At 35.2% G+C, this 24,681-nt stretch overlaps 1 protein-coding gene across 1 annotated transcript in view; it reads left to right on the top strand.

The window, feature by feature from the left end:
* The window catches only part of Col5a2 (collagen type V alpha 2 chain), a 129,662-nt gene extending 112,910 nt beyond the window's left edge, over positions 1–16,752 (top strand). Inside the window, exons 38-54 of the mRNA XM_028765636.1 lie at positions 661–714; positions 1,097–1,204; positions 1,314–1,367; positions 1,889–1,942; positions 2,876–3,037; positions 3,601–3,708; positions 4,813–4,920; positions 5,896–5,949; positions 7,628–7,735; positions 8,233–8,286; positions 8,987–9,094; positions 9,472–9,525; positions 10,469–10,576; positions 12,428–12,719; positions 14,116–14,303; positions 15,660–15,899; positions 16,307–16,752. Coding sequence (XP_028621469.1) covers positions 661–714; positions 1,097–1,204; positions 1,314–1,367; positions 1,889–1,942; positions 2,876–3,037; positions 3,601–3,708; positions 4,813–4,920; positions 5,896–5,949; positions 7,628–7,735; positions 8,233–8,286; positions 8,987–9,094; positions 9,472–9,525; positions 10,469–10,576; positions 12,428–12,719; positions 14,116–14,303; positions 15,660–15,899; positions 16,307–16,453 — 2,001 coding nt within the window. The 3' untranslated portion in view covers positions 16,454–16,752. The remainder of the gene's footprint in view (positions 1–660; positions 715–1,096; positions 1,205–1,313; positions 1,368–1,888; positions 1,943–2,875; positions 3,038–3,600; positions 3,709–4,812; positions 4,921–5,895; positions 5,950–7,627; positions 7,736–8,232; positions 8,287–8,986; positions 9,095–9,471; positions 9,526–10,468; positions 10,577–12,427; positions 12,720–14,115; positions 14,304–15,659; positions 15,900–16,306) is intronic.
* The last annotated feature ends 7,929 nt before the right edge of the window (positions 16,753–24,681 follow it).

The raw sequence follows: 24,681 nt of genomic DNA, 5'->3' as shown, positions 1-24,681 counted from the left end.
ATCTATCATCTATCTATCATCTATCTATCATCTATCTATCATCTATCTATCTATCTATCTATCTATCTATCATCTATGTATCTATCATCTATGTATGTATGTATCTATCTATCTATCATCTACCTATCTTCTATCTATCTATCTATCTTCTATCTATCTATCTATCTATCTATCTATCTATCTATCTATCATCTATCTATCTATCATCTACCTATCTTCTATCTATCTATCTTCTATCTATCTATCTATCTATCTATCTATCATCTATCTATCTATCTATCTATCATCTATCTATGTATCTATCTATCATTTACCACTTCTTTATATGTCATCTACGTTTTTCTAGCTTCTATTATCTATCTATCAATCATTAATCACTGTCTGTCCGACTTCTAATGCAATTTCCATGTTTATTGTGTTTATTTATATAACTCTCTGGTTTTCAAATTTATTAAACTTAAAAAATTGTCAGCTTCGAAATCTATCAAATCAAGACAATAACTTGTTTTCTAAATAATTGAGAAGTTTCTTTGACCTCCAACTTATTATTTCACTTAAGTTTCTTCCTCAAGCAATGCAGTTGATTTCTCTATACATAATTATCTATATAAAGTGTATATTTTATGTGTGAAAGCTTCAATAGTATTTGTCCCTTTTTAGGGTTCTCGTGGTGAAAATGGTCCAACTGGAGCTGTTGGTTTTGCTGGACCCCAGGTAAAATTTCCAAGTTTTTCTAAGTTACAAATTAATACCCTTAATAGTAGAATAATAAGTTTAAGTATTATTCAAAAATGTTTTGAGTCAAATATTAACATTTTCAAAGTTTAAAATATTTTGTGTATTGTTCAAAATACTTTAATAGAAGGAACAAAAGTTGATGCCTATAATATTTTAATTTATGTGGCTATTTTGTATAAAAATATTCTGACATAATTTGAGAATGTTTCACAGAAGTTATTGCATTTTTCTATGCCATGCATACACTAATTCTATAGCAATATTCTATAAGGCTAAATGTCATGTTAATAATAATTACTATGAAATCATTTGTTTATAAATCTTAAATATGTTTTCTCATTTGAACCATTGCATTTAGGGTCCTGATGGACAGCCTGGTGTCAAGGGTGAGCCCGGAGAGCCAGGGCAGAAGGGAGATGCTGGGTCTCCTGGACCCCAAGGGCTAGCAGGATCACCTGGCCCTCATGTGAGTTATAAAAAAATTAAAAAGAATATTTTGATACCAGAGCACAGTATTTATAGATGCACAGCTCATGCATTTGGCTTACTCTAGTTCTTTTTGTTCTTCCATTTAGGGTCCACATGGTGTTCCTGGACTGAAAGGTGGTCGAGGAACCCAAGGTCCACCTGTGAGTTTCTTTATTATTCTGGGAATTGTGCACAGACAGTTGCAAATATCTAGTATGCCCTGGCTATATACATGTTAATTGTCATCTAATGATACAATAAAATGCTATTATATGTATCAACTAAATGATAGAGCAAAGTGTGCTTAGCTTAAGCTAGAGATCTGGGGAAGAAGAGATCTGGGAGAAACGTCAGTTTTGTTAATCTTGAAAACCCAAGTCCTTTCTTTATATGGAGCATAAGTATTATATATTGAAGTAAAAACACTTTGTGTAGTTGTTTATACAAGATACCTGTGTGGTTTTAGCTCTAATTTTATATGTTTAAAATAAATAAAAGCCATAACAGGAAAACAATGTACCTCTACCAGCCAATCCAGATTACCTAGAACATTTGAGGCATGAGAGGAATAAAAAACTTCACGGTCATAAATAAGAAATAAAATCCACAGACCCAGAGCCTCCCATGTGAAATGTAGGCTTCAGGAGAGTAGAGAACTAACCAATGTATCTGTTGTTCCCAGGGTGCTACAGGATTTCCTGGTTCTGCTGGCAGAGTTGGGCCTCCAGGCCCTGCTGTAAGTCAACTTAGATTTACACCATTGTACATACATACATTGCATGTGCTCCCACACACATGTGATATTTTAATTATTGTTTTGATTTAGTCTCTCATGATTTCTCCTCTTTGTCAAGTCTTTTGGCAATTATACTGTAGTTTAATCAACACAAATTCAATGTTACAAATCAATGAACTTGGAGGAGATTATTAGCAAGTTCTTTCTAATCCAATGTCTGGCTGTTCTTCCATTTGAGTACTAAATACATTTTTGGTATGTGCTGATAATACATCTCAGTTAGAAAGCATCTCTAGACTCTCTGGAACTTCGTTTTTGAAAGCAGGGATCATAAGTAGATAGGTATATCTGGCTGTGCCTGTGTGGGTTTATGTACCATGTGCATACAGTAGCTTATGGAGGAAGGAAACAGTGTTAAATCCTCTGTTTCCAGATTTGGACTTGAGTTAAAAGTAGTTGTGGATACCATGTAGGTGGTAGGTATCAAATCCATGTCATCTGCAAGAGTCATAAGGGATTTTAATAGCTTCACCATTATACAAGCCCCTAAAAGTTTCTGTATTAAATCTTGTAATAAGACTAGTTCAAATCGGTTCAAGTGAAATAAATGACATTATAATTTATAGTTAGAAGAGAGCCTTAGATAGGTTTGACAATTTATTTCAGAACTTTTTACATAAGGAATTATCAAAGTAGTCATCTGAAAAATGGAATTTAGGGTATTAATGTACAGCTTTCTCAGGGTATTAATGTACAGCTATACTATGTTTCTTTTGCTTTACTTAAGTATCCTCAATGACCATTGTTTATCAAAGAAGATAAACAGTCCTGTAAGGTACTGTTCTCTGTGCCTGAGGACGAGCCTTCTGAGTCCATTGCTTTTATTTGGCTTCCACTTTGCCCTCTTCATTGCTTCTTTCTGTATGATACCAGGGAGCTCCAGGACCTGCAGGGCCCATAGGAGAACCTGGGAAGGAAGGACCTCCTGGTCTTCGTGGGGACCCTGGCTCTCATGGGCGAGTGGGTGATAGAGGACCAGCTGGCCCACCTGGTAGCCCAGGAGACAAAGGGGACCCAGGAGAAGATGGACAACCTGTAAGTTTGGCATCTGTTTCACTCTAACTGAAATATTTATAAGAAGAAACTTGTAATAATCCCTGCTATAAAATTTATCAAAATATTATTCTGGAAATATTCCTAAATGCTTTCATCTCACTAAGTTTCAATTTTTAATTCTTTGGTATAAAAGTGTGTGCATAAAAGTACAAAATGGTAAAGGACATGGTTTTCTAAAACTAAACTGTATTTGTTGAATATTTTCTATGTGAAGACTAAATATTGACATTGTTTAGAAGTATAATCCTTTAAATTTTCTTTTTGTTCTTTTAAAAGGAAAAATAGATTTTTGTTTTGGAATAGCTCTCTCTTTTTATTTTTATTAGCTAGCAAGTTCCTCTCCCAGTGATGAATAATGTCAGTGGCTATGTTAAAATTCAAAGTATTCACATTCAGGCTTGGATCAAACGAGAGGTTTTATGTTGCTATTTTTGTTTTTTTTCTCATACCTCCCCAAATTCGATAAAGCCTTAGTTAACTATATAATTTCCTTAGGTATAGATTCATTCTTTACCGAAGTAACTATAGTCTTTCACCATTAGGGTCCAGATGGTCCTCCTGGTCCTGCTGGTACCACTGGGCAAAGAGGAATTGTTGGAATGCCTGGACAACGTGGGGAACGAGGAATGCCTGGCCTTCCTGGTCCAGCGGTAAGTAGCTGTGTTAGTCAATGTTCATCTGATAAGTTATTTATTCTTTTTGCCGAAAGAATTGGTTTGTTTTGCTTAATAAGTTTTTTCAGACAGTCTTAAGCTGACATTAATTTTTGGCTTTTAGAAACCTTTCGCTCTTAAATGTTAAGTGCTTAATAAACTTGACAAACATCTGCTTAACTTTGGGTCAAGAGATGGAGATAATAAATGTTTGGATTTTTGGTGACTCAGTATTTCTTGAAAGATAAAACTGATGCCTGGTGCTAGATAAGCAGGATTACCTCCTGGTAGTTTGGTAGCATCTTTTAAAATAAACATCCTTAACAAAACAGGCGTGCTTCACAGTAAACAACCAAAGAGAAGACATAGCTGAGCTAAAGTCACATTGAAAGTGACAGTGGGTTAATCCCCTGTTCCTTTTGAGTACTTGGGGATCTTATATTATTTGGAGTAGAGAGGAAAGTTTCACTCTATAAAAACTCTAAAGCCAACTAGTTTTTACCAGTTGAAAATGTTTGAAGGGGAAATGGTGTTTTTATGTGGAATGTGGACTCCTGGTATATAATAAATCCAGCAGACCGTTGGGTAGAAATATGATGCGAACAAATTAGGAGTTAAAGTTTGTCTTAGTGATATCAGAATTGAGCCGAGAATTAAAAAGTAAAAGTTTTCAATGATGAGTCTAAAGTACTGAACACGTTTTAGAAAAATGAGCAGAAAAAGCAGGAATGATAAAGGTATGTATATCTTTGAAGTGATACAGATAGAAGCATAGCAGTGATTGACTACATATGATAAGGGTGTGTATATCTTTGAAGTGATACAGCTAACAGAAGCATAACCAGAATTGACAACATATGTTTCAAACACAAAATGCATACCTACGCAGGAGATGTGGGATGATTTTGGTCTCTTTTATATGTCATGAGCAATTTGATAAGAAGTAGCCATGTCTTTAAGCAATCATGGATATTGTAGGATACTGGACAGTTACTTATATTGGAGGAGAGACTGAAGTACTACTGAATAAATGGACCTTATGGAAACTGGTATTCTTACATTTCTTCTGCAGTGTTTTACCTACTTGTGTTTTAATTTCAGGGTACACCAGGAAAAGTAGGACCAACTGGTGCAACAGGAGATAAAGGTCCCCCTGGTCCTGTCGGACCTCCAGGTTCCAATGGTCCTGTAGGGGAATCTGGACCAGAAGTGAGTGCTACAGTCCTTAACAAAAATACCTTCATTTTAGATACATATGAGGGGTATAGTTTTTCCATTATCAAACTGATGTAGATGTTTAGAAATAGATTGGACACATGAACTTAAGAAAGATGTCTGTCTTGCTGTTTGATGTGCTCTGCTTCCCTAGAGATTTGGCTAAGTGATAGAGCAGCAAAATTAGTTACTTTCTACTGACTTTTAGAAAAGCCTTGAAGTGAGCATGCCAAGTTTTATGGAGATAGGATTAATGAAACTATTACAGCTCATTAAGAAGGGAAAGGAGGACGCAGAGGGTGTTTTTCTTATCACTGTAAAGCAACATTATAGTTTTCATATCTCTTTAGTCTCTTTTTAGAGGAAATAAGTCTCTAACAGGCAAGTCGAGAAGCCAAAGAATATAATATCCCCTGCTCAACAGTTTAATGAGTGAATTACTGAAAGATCACATTTGCCTGAAAGAATTAATCAATGATTTTAAAACTAACTAACTAACTATATATATATATATATATATATATATATATATATATATATATGAATGAAAAAGATGGAAGTAAAAAAACAGGAAAGAATAATATATACTTTGAAACATAATCTTATATAACATGAACACAGTCATATACTTTCAAAACCTTAAAAATATTATTTGGATAAACAAAATGAATTCAAGCAAAATGCAAAATAGCAGCACTGTAATTGTGATCTATTTCCATGCATCTGAGGATTTTTTCTTTAATGAGAACTAGAATTGAACAAAAGGAGTAAATAAGAATATGGTAACTTAACAATCTGTTGACAATAAAAAGAGACGAGAGCCATTTCTCTCCTGCCAGGGTTCCTGGTGAGCGTTGACTGCTATTTCAGAGTTTAAAGAGGAGGAAACATGTTGTTCAGTTTCTGGTCAACTGGGCTGAGAGTTTAAAATCATCCTCAGGAAATTGTGTCTAACATTATTCTCTTTAGGGTCCAGCTGGTAATGATGGTACCCCAGGACGGGATGGTGCTGTTGGAGAACGGGTAAGTGTAATGCTGATTAAAATATTAGAACCACATAAGCATGAAACCATTGTGATTCTAGCATAATAATAATTTTAATAAAAATGTTCTATCTCTATAGCTCCAGTGCAACTTGGATTTTTCTGATGGCCAACATTTGGGCAATCTTGTAATTGAAATAATATCTGAATGCATGGCAAAGTATGATTCATGTTTTCAAAAGCAAGAAACTAAATTTCTTTCATATTTGGTGTAAAATCGAGGCCTTGGACAAAGATGTAAAATGGATGTTCTAAATTTCTGTATCACACAGCTGAGTGGCATCTACATTTTTCTACTCATTCTCTAAAGAAAGCAACTTACAAGGATATAAGCAATGATGCATCCTAAACTGTAGATGTGGAATGCATTTTTAAATTAGCCCTTAGCTGATAATTTTCCAAGGTATAATAGCAGCTGAGTCTCTTTTGGTGGTTACACAGCTGTTAGTTAGGAAACAGATCTGGCCCTTAAAGGTAAACCAGCTGTGTGATAGTGAATTTTCTGGATCTGTTTCCAAATACTTAAATATCCTTGGTGCAAGTATTTATAGGCTTAACATTTTACTTCAGGGTAAGGACACAAGAATGCTATCATACTATTTATAGGGAGATGGAAAAGTTTGAGGAGTCTTGGGCTAAGACTCTCCTTATCTAACACAGCTACAGAAAATTTCTGCCATCTGGAAACTATTCAAAGGTTTTGATATTCACTTCCAGAAATATTTTTGCTGCTCCATGAACTTCTATGTGGACTTTAAGTTGCTGTTTCAATTTAACTACAAAGTTAAATATATACAACACAGGAAATTCCCTATAAATTACAGTTGCATGTGTGTGTGCTTTAAGCAACTTACTTTTCAAAATTTTTCCTTCAGTTTATTGTATGTGTGTTCTTTAACACAGAATCCAATGTTCTCTCTATCTGCCAAATTAACAAACCAAGTTTTGGCTCTATTTTTTTGAGTCATTAATTGTTTCCATGCATACTTCTGCCACTCTAATCTTACCTGTGCTTCCATAACGAGATGTTATTTGCTGCCCCATCACATGAGGTTGTCTGAAGGAAATAAGAGAAAGCCTATTTTCCCCCTAACTCTTCCAAGTGAGATATGCTATCTGAAGACAATTTTGTTTGCCCCCAAATCATTGCCTTTTGAGGGTATTATACCACAAGAGAATTGCAGCTAGCATGGTAGCTGCCCTTCTCCCATAAGGTAGGGGAAGAATGCTTTTAAAAATGGGAGTTAACAACATTCAGAACAAGTTTTCTGAGAGACTTGTTATGGATCTGAAAAATGGATGAAGAGATTTCCACTGTGCAATTATATTTTGTGTTACAAACGTGAATATTACTCTGAAAACTGCTAGTCTAGGAAATTAGACTAGCAAATGTTCAGTTCTGGAGACAAACACTCCTGTCCTCTAACAATCTGTATTGAGGGAACAGCAGGAATCAAGGGTGGATAAGATGTAAAGCCAAAGTGGAACAGTCCTATTCTTGTGAATTTAATTTATTCATTAGTGAATAAAAATAAATAAGTAAAATAATAAACATGTTTGAAAAGATATATTTTCATATTGTAAATAATATGAGCAATATTGAATATTGTTTCTCTTATAGAATAAATATTTAAAGAATAATACCATATTTTTGTCAGGGTGACCGTGGAGACCCCGGACCTGCTGGTCTACCAGGCTCTCAGGGTGCTCCTGGGACTCCTGGCCCGGTTGGTGCACCTGGAGATGCAGGACAAAGAGGAGAGCCAGTAAGAATGTCAACTTCACATTGACAATTATATGACACTGATATACTGTCCTATGACTATGTGTATATGCATCCAATCCTAATTATATTGTTAGCTGAGGACTCTAAATAATGATAAACAGACAATTATGAATTAAAATATATACTTAGCTTTAAAAATAATTTGCTTTTAAATATGGAGTTGATCTTGATATAGTTACTTTAATTATCTAAACAGGTTATGATCTATAGGAACTATAATATATCTGAATAACTTTAAGCAATCAATGTCATTTACTAGAAAACTAAGGTGAACTTCATTTGGTCGAGCTAATATTTAAAGTTCACTGTAATGTGTTACTAGAGTTAGTACATTCTTACCTGATGTAGAAACATTTCACAGACATCAATGTGTACATTATATTTGTATCAATGCCTATATTGAAATGTTACTTTTAGATTTATATTCCTATGTATATTTATACTTTAAGATACTAAGTTTTATAAAAAATTTTCTAGGGTTCTCGAGGACCTGTAGGACCACCTGGTCGAGCTGGAAAGCGTGGTTTACCTGTAAGCTCTATGTTTTCTGAACAAATATATTTTTCTCATGTAAAATACCCAAAGGGAAAATATGCTTAATATTCATAAATATGGGGGGGGAAGGGTATTGAGAAATTATTGATCCCTAGGAGCTAGAGACTCTGTGAGATTGTAGTAGCAATATAGTGTGACAGTGCAGTAGCTAGCAGTGAAGAATATTCCAGAAAGCTGAAAGACAGATTTTCAAAGATTTTATTACAAAGAAATAATGTGGGTGACACTACAGTTTAAAGCTGCATTAAAAATTACAAAGAGATTCAATTTGAAACTGATGTGAGGAAAAGGAAGGTCTTTGAGAACAACAGCAACTTTCTTGCTTTAGATAAGCAGAAGCTAGGGGGGCCAGAGAGGATGGGATTCTGGGAAATCAAAGGTCCCCAATCCTTTCCCAGCCAGTGGCTTCTAATTTGATGGCAATTCATTATTCTGAGGTACAAATCCACCTAGTAGTTAGCCCTACTCTGCTGCTCAATGCAGTCTCAGCAGCCCTAGCCCATCAGTTTATTTGCATATGTAAATTTAGTATTTCTAGTGGAAGCATGAAAAGTAAAACTTATTTAAAATTTTAATTTTAGAGAAACTATTTAAAAATTATAATAAATACAATCATAAGGAGTAAAATTGCAGCAAATTGTAGTCTTAATTAATGATCATGATTGATTATTTCTAGGGACCACAAGGACCTCGAGGTGACAAGGGTGACAATGGAGACAGAGGTGACCGAGGTCAGAAAGGACACAGAGGGTTCACTGGTCTGCAGGGTCTTCCTGGACCTCCTGTAAGTTATTTCTTAAATGCTGTCCTTTATTGCATATGAGAATATATTGATATATTGATATATTGACAGAAACATCTGTGGAATAGATGGGTGTTTTTGTATATCATTTTAACTTTAAAATTATCTTGATGGATAATTATATAGTTACCTAAATATAAATACCCATCTATAAGCTAAAACATTGTGGGGAAGAAATAATGCAAAAAGCTACATGCTCCTTTACCTACACAGCTCTCTTTGGTATTAGTCAGATATTAAAGAAATTAATGGCTTTGTTTGTAGTGCTAATATCAGTGACAGCATACTTTTAAAGACAAAACACAGCACAATACAGATTTAGATGTTTTAGCAACACTTTCATTAATCTTTCTCTGTAGGGTCCAAATGGTGAACAAGGAAGTGCTGGCATTCCTGGTCCTTTTGGCCCAAGAGTAAGTAACAGAAACTATTAAGGTTCAGGTGTGCATGACATATTCTTGGGTACAATATTTCTGGTATTTAATATTTATTCATTCATGTTCTCATAGGTTGGTGGAAAATTTATGGAACAAACTTATCAAGTAATATGAAATAGTAATATCCTGAAATATGGCATATTTTTAAATCTATTATCTAGGTTTTATATGTGCTTCTATTCAATTTCATATATGTGGTTAAATTATCTCTAAACATATATTCCTTGAGATGATTTGAACTGCTTATGAAGTAGAATAGATTTTGAAGATAGACATATTTTTCCTTTGATAGTGATAAGCCCTTAGTAGCTCATACAAAAAAAATTTGGAAGCAAATCATGATAGAGAACCAATACTTGAGGCTTTTAGAAATTCTAAATTCATATAAATGCTGCTTCTTATAAGTCATTGGTGTCCTAAGACTATTCACACAAATATTTAGGGAAATAAAAATTAGAAAGATGAATTAGCAAAACAAATCTGCTATATTTAAGTACAATGAAAATAAATATACATAAAGTGAGAATAATATTAAGGAAAGTGCTATGGCTTGAAGTAGTTCTGTGGTGTAAGTACTGGCTTCAACCATAGAAAACATTCAACTTACATCATTTCCTTCTAAATCAATTGAATTTTCAACCATGTTTATTAACTATTTGATGAAACAGTTGCTACTAATGAAAGTTGGTGATTACCTTATTAGTATTTTAAACTTATTTTGGTGCTTTACCGAGAATTAGTGATGAACAGTTCACACACAGTGAAACTGTAAATATAACAAAATACTGAAAGATAACTTATTAGTTATTAAGACTAAAATCTTAGCAATCAGGGCAATTACTCCATCTCTATAATGATTCTTTTATTAGAAAGATATTGTGCAGTCTTTCTTCTAAAATACATTTTTGTGTTCTGACAGGGTCCTCCAGGACCAGTAGGTCCTTCAGGAAAAGAAGGAAATCCTGGGCCGCTTGGACCAATTGGACCTCCTGGTGTGCGGGGCAGTGTAGGAGAAGCAGGACCAGAGGTAAGGTTAAAAGAGTTTGCATTAAAGATGCTGTTGCCAAAATGGAGTCTGTCCAATAGCATCTGTGGAACCTTGCCAACAAGAGTTTCAAGAGACTCTTAAATAAACCTAGAAGCCACAACAAGGTTATCTACTTAAGTAATTATTTCAAGTCTTTTAATGCATGGTATTCGGAGGATATAAAATGAGAGTTCAAGATACCAAGCCCTTGAACTGACATTACACCGAGGTTAACTATCAAGCTATGATTTCATTCTTATCAAAGTTCAACAAACATTACATTGTCTGAAATTGCAACAGTCTTAGTTTGCTTTCCTGTTGCTGTTAAAAACTCTGACAAAATCAAGTTAAGAAAGGGTTTATTTATATCATAGTTCACAATACAGTCCCTTATGCAGGGATGTCAAGACAGCAGGAGCTTGAAACAAAATGAAGTATATGAGTTTGAAATTTTTTCTTCCCTGAAAATGACATTTAAGATTTCAATTTTCAGTTTTCAATTAAAAATCTAATTGTATTTAGTGTAAGATAATATCAAACACTAAACCGTGTTAGTCTCTGTCCTCAGACATTGAGCCTCTATCTAGACACAGAACTACTCTGTACATTTAAAGCTTATCTGATGCTTCTTTGATCTTACTTATTTGACCTTATCGTCTTAGTCTTTATTCTCTCAGTAACAGTGCAATTGATTCAAATATTTATTATTTATTATGTGGCTACCGAGGCTCATTTTTCTTATAGTCAAGAAAGTTTCAGTTTTAGAACTTCTATTTGACTTGTGTGGTACTCGATTTACTTTCTTATGGCTCAGTGGTCTTACAGAGATGGGACTCTTCCTCTCACATTTTTGTAGGATGTGTGAAATTCTGATGATCTCCCAGTAAATATCTATCTATCTATCTATCTATCTATCTATCTATCTATCTATCTATCCAATCTATCATCTGTCTCTCTCCCTGTTCTCAGTCCTTTGAGAATCAGAAAGCACTGGCACAGAGGTTAAAGCACCTTTCCTGAAGCCTCACTTAAGTGACAGAGCTAGTATTAACACATCAGCCTCAGACACCAAAGGTTGTGCTCTTTACCTGAAGTGTGTCTCTTACTTGGCTCTTTCAAGACTTTTGAGATCTTCCTTTGAAAGTGTAGAGTAATTAATGGAGAGCACTCAGCTTGTAATCTTTGGCACTTTTTTGGGTTTATCTGAGTGGTCACATTCCATCAGTTCTCCCCTGAAAACAGAAAGACAGGAGACACTTTTAAGGCTATAAAAAGGATAATGGAAACCTTTCTTTGATTTTGTTCAGTACAGAGAATTTTTACATTTATCATAATTCACATACATACAAAAAAACTTCCTGTATTTTTCCTTATTTGAACAAACCAACAAGTTCCATAATGGGGGTCTTCTGGTCAGTATCCTGGTATTTACATGCAGACATATAGAACCAGCTCTTACACACTAGCATCCTTTTTCTGCCTTCTGTCCATAGCTTTGTTAAAGAATTCCAGTTGTATCTTGCTCAAAACTGTTTTGAAAAAGAATGTAACTCTGAAAGTTCTTCACATGAAATATATCTTATCTTCAAAGAAGACATCAAAGGAAGAATTTGGTTTTAAGCTTTGTTTATCTCAGGGCCTGACTGGTAAATAGTTTCCCTGAAAAGCAGTTCCACATCACTCCTCATTTTGCAATGTTATCACTTGACAGGCTAGTCCTGGCTGTTTAAGAAGCATGAATCACACTTCTTCAGTATTGATGCATTGGTGTGCCAAGTTGTAACTGTCCCCACACAGCATAGTGGAAAAACAAAAAGCTATTAAATGTCTTCCCAATTTCTCCTTAATTAGGGTCCTCCTGGTGAACCTGGGCCTCCTGGCCCTCCTGGTCCCCCTGGCCATCTTACTGCTGCTCTTGGTGATATCATGGGACACTATGATGAGAACATGCCAGATCCACTTCCAGAGTTTACAGAAGACCAGGCAGCTCCAGATGACACAAACAAAACTGACCCTGGGGTCCATGCTACCCTGAAGTCTCTCAGTAGTCAGATTGAAACCATGCGTAGCCCTGATGGTTCCAAGAAGCACCCAGCTCGCACTTGTGATGATTTAAAACTTTGCCATCCCACAAAGCAAAGTGGTGAGTAGATAAGGGCCTGTTTGAGTAAAGCATGTTGTTTGTGTTGAGTTATTCTCAACTGCTTCCCAAAATGTATGCTTAACTTTATAATTAATGATAGACACAAAGATAAACTGTTGAGCATGCTCCAGAGCTTATAGTTTTGTGTTGAGACAATGACATAAAAAGATGATAGCATATGAAGGTCACATCATATCAAAACAATTTTGAGGAAATGTATATATATATTACTTGCTCATGCATAATTTAAGGTATTTTCTTACCTACATCATCATTCAGAATTTTAATTAGGTAAATCATTGATAGGCCAGTAAAGAACATATTTCTCTAATTGATTTGCATATGCAATCAATTTATTGCACTTTAATGACCTGCCAATCATTCGTTTGCTATCCTGCCTGGCAGGATCATGTGTAAGCTCTTATGTAAGATCATAAGTGAGCTCTTATGGCAGTTTGGAATGAAATAGTGTTTCTACCTAAGTTGTGTGGCAGTGTTCTTAGCTTCCCTTCTTCAATAATTTTAAATGATTTAATCAGACCCAGAAAAGGGGATCTAAGGCCATCTGAATGAGTTGGGAATACCCGGGTTTCAGTTAACTTTGAACTTTGACATCAACAGAGACAACTAAACAAGTTCTATCTAAAGAATATACACTTTTTGTACTATTTATGTCTTACCATTTCCTTCCATTTTATATAAAATTTTGGTTTTGCAATTTATGTGTAATAATACATGTATGTATATAGGCCTATATAAACAAATGTGAATAAATACATTTGTTTGTATATTTATATAATTATAGATCAAACATAAAAGGCACTATCTTGGTTTAAAAAAATCACTTGGGTATTTTGAGTCTTAAGTTCATGAACTGGAAAAGTGCTTTTGAACAACAGTTAGCATGAAGAAGGTTGCCAGTGCTTAACAGCTATATTTCCCCCATGTATATATGTGAGTATCTACACGCATGTGTATTTGTGTGTCACATGTGTGTGGCTGCATGTGAACACATGTGGAGAAGGTTGGCATGAGATGTCTTCCTTAATTACTGTACATTTTTTTATGGTAAGATGGGGCTTTTAGTTGAGTCCTCAGTTCAATTTTTTAGCTAATCTAGCTAGTTGGCTCACTCTAGGAATCTCCTGTTTTCATTGTTCCACATGCTGGGATTGCAAGTGGGTCACATTACCCACCTAGCCTTTGTATAGATTTTGGGGATCCAAACTCAAGTCCTCATGTTCACATGCCAACATTTCACTTGATGAGCCTTCTTCTCAGTCCCTTACTAATTATATTTTGAATAAAGGACCAAATCTCTGCTGATTATTTTAGATATTCATAATCATATTTGAGATAATCTTCACTTAGCACATATTTCTATCTTGGAAAATAGGTGAATATTGGATTGATCCTAACCAGGGATCAGCTGAAGATGCAATCAAAGTTTACTGCAATATGGAAACAGGAGAGACATGTATTTCAGCAAACCCCGCAAGTATTCCCCGTAAAACCTGGTGGGCCAGCAAATCCCTTGACAATAAGCCTGTGTGGTATGGTCTTGACATGAATAGAGGATCTCAGGTAATTTAATATGTTTACCCAGAATTATATTTTTAATTTTTATTATTTATTATGTTTTCATATTTATTAAAATGATGCTATTATTGTTTGGCTGGATTTAATACATTATGTTTACTTTTAAGTGATGCATTCTCATTAGATATTATTGCAGAATCGTTGCCTAAACAAGCTTTACCATGAGGTAACTCATACAAACTTATAATTAATTTTTCTTTTTAGTAAAATTAAATAAACTCTTTAATATTTGTTCCTTTAATACATGTCACTGACTATGGAGGACAGTGGGAGGGGTCTTGTCTCAACTCCAGGAGACCTGGGTCACAAATAGAACTTACAAAATTATTAAACCTTTTAAAACCTTTTTGCTACTTTAACATAAGGATGATAAAGCTGACCTCCCCATCACTATTATGTTAGTTTTTAGTGTAGTATCTGAAAAAATAAATATACATTAGATCCATTTTAAAATAATGTAATCCCTTGAAACCTGTGAAGTATTTAAATCATTATTTTAATTAGGTGAATTATATGATATTTTTTTCTGAGTTCCTGTCTACTTAATATTTCTATTATGGTCTAGTTGGTTCAGAGTTTCATCACATCTTGTTTTTCCTATTACAATATCACTATTTCATCCCAGCTTACCCCTCTGCCTGCAACCCTCCCCCCGTTAACATATTATAGAAGTGTTATAATTCTGTATCTGATAAATTACAATCTACTATTATTTAGTGAAAATTTAATTTAACATATATAAACAGCTGAATTTAAATATAAATGGCTGAAATGTAGTTTAACCAAAATAATATGTCAGAAACCAAAACGATACCATTGAGAAGAGAACTGAAAGCTGAAGATGAAAAGGAAAGAGCTAACTGGATATGAGTTTTGATAATTTGTGTTATAGAAAAATAGTATTCCTGATATGTATGTAATTATTCAGTAAAATAAATTTATACCTACACCTAATTTATATTTTAGTCTAATTAGTGATAAACCTGAGTTGAGTTGTACTTATTGAGTATAATGTATATAATTAAAGCAGATTTAAAAGTATTTATCTTCTCTCTGGGAAATTAAAACCAATTGGCTTTTCACCTGTTCTTTGAGATTATAAGGACACAGGTACTTGTGACTGTGGATAGATATTTCAAACTATTTTATAGATATATATAAATAAAATAGATATATAGATAAAATAGCTTCCTATATAGACACCAAGAAATATTCTTTAAAAGCGGCTTATCTATAGGCTGTTAGTCATCTATCTATCGATCTTCCTGTCATCAATTCTTTGAGTGGCATTACGACCCCCTTTAGTATGTCATGTTACATAAATTCCTTTCATTTCTCTAGTTCACATATGGAGATTACCAGTCCCCTAACACAGCTATTACTCAGATGACCTTTCTGCGCCTTTTATCAAAAGAAGCCTCCCAAAATATTACTTACGTCTGTAAGAACACCGTTGGATATATGGATGATCAAGCTAAAAACCTCAAGAAAGCTGTGGTTCTTAAAGGATCAAATGATTTAGAAATAAAAGGAGAAGGAAACATCAGATTTAGATACACAGTTCTTCAAGATACCTGTTCTGTAAGTGCCTTTTGGACTATGCTTTTCTGTAGCTTCCTCTTTTTCTTCAGCAAGGTAAATTTCTGACTTGCTTTCAAACAAAAGCTTTAAAAGTCTACAATAAGAGACTCATTCATTTGCATTTCTCCTTTCTGCCACACACATTGGTGCATACTTACCAGAGCTGTACATATCGTTGCTTTTGAATTTTAAAAGGTTAGATGGAGGAGTACCCTCATAGAAACAGGGGAAGGGGGGATGGGATGGGGGTTTCCAGAGGGGAAACCGGAAAAGGGGATAATATTTGAAATGTAAATTAAAATATCCAATAAAAAAGGTTACTTGTGTACACACATAGGGCAGGGGGTGTTCCTGTGTAAATTTCTTGGATATATACACTATTTATCTGTTGTCCTCTTGAATTCCAGAAGCGAAATGGAAATATAGGCAAGACTATCTTTGAATACAGAACACAGAATGTGGCCCGTTTGCCCATCATAGATATCGGTCCTGTGGATATTGGCAATGCAGACCAGGAATTTGGCATTGAAATTGGGCCAGTTTGTTTCATGTAACAGAAGCCCAGAAGTACCGACAATGAGCACTGCCGTCAATGACCACCACAAGAACTGTGACTGTTTGAAGTTCATCCTGAGACTCTTGAAGTAATGGCTGGTTCTGCATCAGCTTTGTACATACGATCTGAAGTGCCTGACCACCTTATCCTTCAGAATATTTATTTTACTTACAATCCTCAAGTTTAATTGACTTAATTTTTTTCAATATGGCAGTTTAGATTAAAACAATCAACGACAATGACTATCTTTTCAAAAAGTAAACTGATTAAAAAAATAAATGTGTTTTCATCAATTCATTTCACTGTAATGAATAAGTTGCTTAGTATTTGTGAGGAAATTTTTCTTCCTAGCAGGTAGCTTGCAGGATGGGGTATGTAAAGCCTCAGGACATGTTGATTTTGCTTGGCTTGCGTCTGAAAAGTAGAGAGTAATGCCCACTGTATCCTATTATTGCCAGATCACCAGTGACAAATGAACACCCACATGCATGTCTTAATGTTATACTAACATTATAGAAAAAATTTAAGGTGAAAATAATATATCACTTTTCCACTATCTTAAATGACATCTTTAAGTAACATAGTCACTGACATTTAGGAGGAAAAAAGTCCATGAAGTTGCTTCAGCTTTACAATTTATTTTGCAAAGACTGATACAGTTAGAGTTTTTTTCCTCATTTAAATTTAAGAGTAACATTTTTCTTTTTGTTGTAATCTTTCAATACAGATAGAAGTTATATTTGTGGTTTCTTATGTAAGAAGATATTGCATTAAAAAAACCCAATTACACAATTTTCTAACACACATGCTCAGTAATGAGTGTTGAGACTGTCCCACTGGCATAGTCTCATTTTTCCTGAAACATATCATAAAGAAAAGATCTAGAAGCCCAGAGTTGTGATGATCGCTCAAATAAAATGTGAGGACTGGAATTAGAACATGCATTAGAAAATATGACCCAACGTTTCTTAGCATGAACTACCTCGTCTCTACAAGCTGGGATGGATTTCCTGTTCTTGTTTATTCTTTAGGTGTTGAAAGGTGCTATGCTTCTGTTGTTATTTCAAGACTGGAGATAGGCAGGACTAAAAATATTACTTTTCTTTTAATGATGGTGCTAAAATTCTTCCTATAAAATTCTTTAAAATAAAAATTGAATCATCAATGCCATTTGTGAACAGAGAACTGTTAAACATCCCATTCTGAGAGACAGATCACCATTCCAGGGTCTTTTAACGGTTCCTCTCATACTGTATTAAGAATGTTGTATAATATTTGCATGTGTCTTCTTAACCCAGGACACATAGGTTCCCCTTGTGTTTCAAGATTTTTTTTTCTTAATTGCAGTTGTTTGATCCATTGTTGTTTCTTACTTAAAAATAAATAATCCGGGCCATCCCAAAGGACAAGCCACACACAGAACTTTGATCCTATATCTCTACAAAGCATTGGGTTAAATGAATGCTTCTGTCATGTCAGCCATTATCAGTTTGTCGAATCCTTTGAACATATTAGATCCTTTTAGTTTCCAATAGTGAAAACTAAGATCTGGTAATTTTTGTTCACGGTTTAGTAGAAAATACAACAAGTACCTACCATTATTTGTATGCTTGCTTACAAAAGAAATCTATCTGTAATATTGCTTGCAAAGGCATGTTGAGATCAATGAAGACTCTAGCCTTAGAATACTCAGGTTAGTGATTGGAAAAGAGTAAAAGAAATGGAAAATCTATGGTTGAATAAACTAATAATAAAACATGCCTCAATGTATATCAAGTATGAAATTAGCATGAACAATATCAGAGTTTTATTTTCAATGTCTGTTTCATAGTTTCATTTTTTTTCTAATTTGAGCTCCATATCTTAAATTTGACTCTATAGCTAAAGATATTTGTATATTTTCTTTACATCCAACTTGTATAGCTTGCATAGGTTCATATAGGTAGTCCAGAAATATATGCTTATTTCCATTAAATGAAAATACTAATAGTTTCCACTCACAGAAATACCAGCTCTGACCTAAAGTCAGGAATTCTTCTTAGATCCCTGACATTAGAGCAAAGCCTCCAATCTTAACCTGTGTGCCAGGTATACATCTCTCTCCATAGCAGTGGGTTTCGTTACCTGTATGACCTAGAGGTAGCCCAGACGCTAGATTATCAAAAGCAAATTAATAAACACCTGGGAGGACAGTGGTATCACTTTATTAAGAGTAGAAATAAATACTCTTGCAAATTAGTTTAAATGCAGTGAAAAGCATAGATGGCAAAGAAAGCAAGAGCAATGCTGAAACATCACCAGTTCATTACGTAAGTTGATAAATCTTGGCTATGTTTATTGCAATTTGTTCTTATTTTAAAAAGATTTAATTTTATAGATTAAAAACATCACCCTCTCCCCATAAATGATATTATTGGCCTGTTTCAGTTAGGGTTTTGATTAGTGTGATTCAACACTATGACCAAAATCAGCTTGGGGAGGAAGGGGTCTAATTTGCTTACACTTTTTCATAACATCCCATTATCGAAGGAAATTAGGGCCAGAACTGAAGCAAGGCAGAAACCTGGAGGGAAGAGCTCATGCAGAGGCCATAGAGGAGTGCTAGCTTAGTCCTCATGGGTTGCTCTGCCCGACCAGTGATAACACAGTCACCAAAGGCTGGGCTCTCCTGTATCAATCATTAACCAAGAAAATGTTCTAGAGATTTGTCTACAGGTCTATACTACGGAGGGATTGTCTCAATTAAGATTCTTGCTTTCCAAGTGACTCTAGCTTGAATCAAGCTGAGAAAACACTACTTAGCCCAGGTTTAGTAAGGAAATACAAAAAACAAACAAAACTCAGAAACAAAAACAGAAGCCATGTTTGGAACTATCACACATATGAAATGACATCCTACCATATCTCAAAAGACCTTATGTTTCTTTTGAAATTATAAATGCTTTAAGAAGCATTAAGAAAAAACATTAAAAGTTGATTTTGGAGACAAAGACAAACAGTGGGCAGGCCCCAAGCCACATTCTATAGAACATGAGGCATGCCAGTCACGTGATTCTCTTTCTTTAAAAAATCAAAATGGCTACTCCAAGCAAAAGGAACTTTTTATCCTCCTTTGTCAGTGAGCTATTTCCTGAGCTGCTTAAGAGTGTCTATGCCCCAGGGGACAATATTTTCTTACCTTCATGCTAGAACTTATACCTTCATGTCTTTAGTTATCATCTAGATATCAGCAGCTTTAAACACAGTTCTAAGTGGGCTCTTTGAAGCTTGAGAAGTGCCCCGTTGACATCCCTCATGTTTCAGAGGGCTTTCCAATCCCTCTTTCTAACAAACTTCTTCCCTTCACCATACCTGAGATTATATACATTTCTATCTTGTGAATTTTCTTAACACTCTACTTTTTCATTATGAAAAAACTATGATGTTTTACATTATTTTATGAATATGATTATTGGGACTTTTTTCTACAGATTTGTTACAAAGGCATAGAAATATTTATAGGAAACATAATTTTCTTGATATTTTTGCAAAATCACCACATAGTCATTGAATGAATGATAAAAATGTGATACTATGTAAGTACAAAGTATACACAGGGAATATTCATACTTAATTCATGTATTTTTAATTGGATATTTTATTTATTTGCATTTCAAATCTCATTTCCCTGTTTCCCCTCCTCAAACCGTCTATCCCATTCTCCCTTCCCCTGCTTCTATAAGGGTGCTCCCCCACCCACCTGCCTACCCACTTTCACTTCACTGCCCTGGCATTCCCTTACACTGGAGCATCAAGCCTTCACAAGATCAAGAACTTCTCCTAATGATGCCAGACAAGGCTGGCCTCTGTTACATATGCAGATGGTGCCATGGATCACTGCATGTGTACCCTTTGGTGGGGCATTTTCTTCCTGGGAGCTGTGGGGGATCTGGTTGGTTGAAATTGTTGTTCTTCCTATGGTATTGCAAACTCCTTCAGCTCCTTCAGTCCTTTCCCTAACTCCTTCTTTGCAGTCCCCCTGCTCAGTCCAGTGGTTGGCTGAGAGAATCCACATCTGTATTTGTCAGCCTCTGGCACAGCCTCTCAGAAGACAGCTGTATCAGGTTCTTGTCAGCAAGCACTTCTTGGCATTCAGAATAGTGTCTGGGTTTGGTGTCTGTATATGGGATAGATCCCCAAGTGGAGCAGCTTCTGGATGCCCTTTCCTTCAATCTTTGCTCCATGCTTTGTCCCTGTATTTCCTTTAGACAGGAGCCATTTGGGTGAAAAATTTGCAGATGGGTGGATAGCCCCATCCCTCAACTGAGGACCTTCCCTAATCTTTGAATATGGTCTCTATAGGTTCTCCTTTGCCTTTGTTGGGCATTTCAGCTAATCTCATCCCCTTTGAGTCCTGAGAGCCTCTTGCTTTCCTGGTATCTTGGACTTTTTGTTGGCCACCTCCAGTTCCCCATCCCCCATTGCTACACACCTCTGTTCAATTTCCCGACTCTCTGTATTATCATCCTTGTCTCTTCCCATGCCTGATACTTCCCTGCCCGTCCCCTCCCCCGCCTCTCTTCCTCCCAAGTCCCTCCTACCCTCTACTTCCTGTGAGTATTTTGTTCCCCCTTCAAAGTAGCACTACACTTTGGTCTTCCTTCTTCTTGAGCTTCCTATGGTCTGTTAGTTTTATCATGGTATTCCGAGATTTTTGCCTAATATCCACTTACCAGTGATTACATATCATGTTTGTTCTTTTGTGACTGTGTTACTTCACTCAGGACGATATTTTCTAGTTCCATTCATTTGCCTGTGAATTTCATGAAGAATTCATGTATTATTTATGCATATATCATCATTAATGATTACATTAGTCTTAGCATACAGAATGTACAATAGAAGAAACTATTTTTGTTTTTGGTGATACTGTCATACAAATTATTTTTAGGAGTTATTGTAACAAAGAAATGTTAGACTGAGCTATAGAAAATAAAGCTAATAATGATAACAACTTATTTACCCTCAGGGAAATTTATACTTGAAAAATACATATTTTTTTAAATTAATAGAAAAATCGAGTCATCATGGGCTCTTTAAAATATTAAATAAGATAAAACCATGCTCAAGGTCCTTGTAATAAAAAATAGAGAAGAAAATAATGAATTAAGATGACAAAGTGGTACTACCAAATATTTAAAAATTATAAAAGTTAATTGTCATGGGAAAAATAGAATAAATCTATATAACTGACGAGCATTTATCATATCAAAACTAGCTTGAGTTTATTACTTGGAATTTACTATTTGAGGGCATACTTCATTTTTAATTTTGTACTATAACAGATTCAAAATGGATAGTTTATTATAATTTTTAAAATACCTGTACTGGCATAAGAATTTATTGAGTAGTTTAATACTTTTGATATGGGAATGAAAAAGATATACAGAAATAAATTAAAGAGAGAAATAAATAAATAAACTAAAGACAGAAGAAAATATTTCATAAGACACCTTTATTAGCATTATAAGATGTTTAGAAAGTATCCTTAAAGAATGTTCAAACTGGAAAAAATGCTGCAATAAATAACACAAAGGATTGAATAAAGTTTATTTTAAAAGAAGAAATAGATATTTAAGATATATAAAGTCCTATTTGGGTGATTTATAAAGCCACTGAACTTGTGGGAGATAAATGACTTCATAGAAAATAAAATCAGTGGAAATAATAACACTAAATTCTATTAGAATTTTCACAATTTATGTCTGGCAGTATTGGTGTACTTGATACCAGAGTAAGTAAAATACTCAGAAATACTTTCTGTCTCTTTTGTTCATTTGAGTGTAGACATTATACAATTATCCTCTCAAGGTGTTTTATGTAAAATTTTCAAAAATGTGAGAAGATTCATGGTGAAGGTGAGCTATGAATGGAGCAGGAAGTAGAATAAATTAGAGTGGCCTCAGGGAATATTGATTTTTATTTGATTTCAAGTATCTTGATTCATTATTTGTAACAAACATCATATAAGTACATACATAAAACAATAGTGAAACTTAAAATCTCACATGACAAAAAACTGAGCAACAATGACAGACTAGTGTACACTGTAGCCCAAAAAACAGTTGGTCCCATATGGATTTCATCTCTGTTTCCTGCCACATATTGTTGCCTTTGCTTTGGAGTATAAACTGATTTACCATCTTATACTACAGAAAGTAACTCTATTCTTTCTATACACTGGCAAAACTGTACAACATATCACTACATTATGTAAAGTTATGGCCATCCTTCTGAAACAGACTGGGGTGTGAGAAGGAGTGCAGGCAAAGAGAAAAAGGAAGTTGCTTTAAAAAAAAAGAATCTTGGAGAATAAAAAGTGTTGAATAATGAAGAAATATGGCAATATGAGAACAACATGGACAAAAATGGAAGGTCTGGTTTGTTTGGGAACCCCCTTCTGGGTTGGCATAGCTGTAGTTTGCATGCAAAGTTGATGGAAAACACAGAGAGGTAAGGAAATGTGTCCTAAATGATGTATCCGTAAAGCTGAAGACATTGAAAATTATTTGGAAGAAGTTTTGAGGGACCTGATTCTTAGTTGAGAGTGCAATCACAGCCTCTAGAGGCCTTCCAGAGCAACTGAAAGTGCCTGTACTTGGCCTTTGTGGATGGATCAAGCATGTTGAAAACATTACATGCACTGCATTCTATCCAAAAAAAAGTTGAACAAGTAGAAAACACTAATGGAGCTTGCACTGAAAAAAAAAAACACTGCTTGTTTTTAAGAAAGTAGAGTACATGCAGATTTGCATGTAAGAGAAGTCACATCTGCAAAAATCCTTGGGAAGAATTTTTAATAGATACAAACAATAGATGAAAAGTCAATGCCGCTTTAGGTGGCAAAAGAGAGCTATGTCTGGGAGATATTTAAGAAACAGAATCAAGGAAACTACTGAAATTGAGGTGAGGAGACAGGCCATTTCTGATTTAAGTAGCTGGCAGAATTGTGATAATACTGAATAAGACAGTAGGGAGGAGAGCTGATGATACGAGCATGTTGTGTCCCCTAGGCCAACTGGAATTATATCAGGACAATATTTAGAGAGCCACAACCAGAGATCATGCAGAGACCTTGCAACACTCAGCCTTCAACAGGATGTCTCCATCAAATTCTTCCCTGCAGGACTCAGGGAACCTTGTAGAAGAGGAGGCAAAGAGTGTAAGAGCCAGAGAAAACGGAGGGCACCAAGAAAACAAGGCCCTAGGAATCTGACTGAGAAAAATTTCATGTGAGCTCATAGAGAGTGAAACAGCATGCACAGGACCTGCACTGGTCTGTACTAGGTCCTGTGCTTGTATAGTATGGTGCCAGCTTAGTGTTTTTATTCAATACCTGATTCTTGTGGGTTTCTGATTCTTGGGCTTTCTCTTGGGTTCTTTTCCTTAGGTTTGTTTTGTCCAGGTTTAATGTGTTAGTTTTTTGTTTTATTTTGTTTGATTTAATTATCCCGTTGAAGCCTGTTTGCTTTTTAATGAAAGACAGAAAGGGAGTAGGTTCAAAATGCGTCGGGGGACTGGGAGGAGTAGAGGGGGGAAGTCATAATCAGGATATATTATGTGAGAAAAGAATTTGTGAGTCAAGAATCTATTTCTAATAAAAGAAGAAATCTAGAAAAGACAGGCAGAAGTTATCAAGTAGCTGTTGGAGCACTGGGTATGAACAAAACACGCACAAAAGATGTAGCCATTGAACCGTTTCCCAAGAGGAACAGGCCACTCAGAAGGGGATTCAGGGGTCTAGAATCGAGAAAAATGAGGAGAATGGAGAGAGAGGGAGGAAGAAAAATATGTACATGTGTACTAATGATGTCATTTTTAGTTACAGAATCCTGAAACTTGACTTTTTCAGGAAAGAGAATCTCTTTTTACATTGATTATTTTATTCATTTACATTTCTAATATTGTTCCCCTTTCCTGTCTCCCCTCTTCAACCCCCCACTGTATTCCCCCTCCCCTTTGTCTTTAAGAGGGTACTTCTCCACCTACCCACCCACTCTCATCTTTGTTGGGGGCAACAAGCCTCCACAGAACCAAGAGCCTCCCCTTCCATTGACACCAGATTAGGCAATCCTCTGCTACATATGTAGCGGGAGCCATGGGTCCTTCCATGTGTACTCTTTGGTTGGTTGTTTTAGTCCCTGGGAGCTCTGAGGGGTTCAGTTACTTGATATTGTTGTTCTTCCT

The sequence above is a fragment of the Grammomys surdaster genome, unplaced genomic scaffold, assembly GCF_004785775.1.
Source record: "Grammomys surdaster isolate TR1022 unplaced genomic scaffold, NIH_TR_1.0 165, whole genome shotgun sequence".
Taxonomy (NCBI): domain Eukaryota; kingdom Metazoa; phylum Chordata; class Mammalia; order Rodentia; family Muridae; genus Grammomys; species Grammomys surdaster.
Note: the sequence above shows the minus strand (reverse complement) of the source record. Positions and strands in the feature narration are given on the sequence as shown.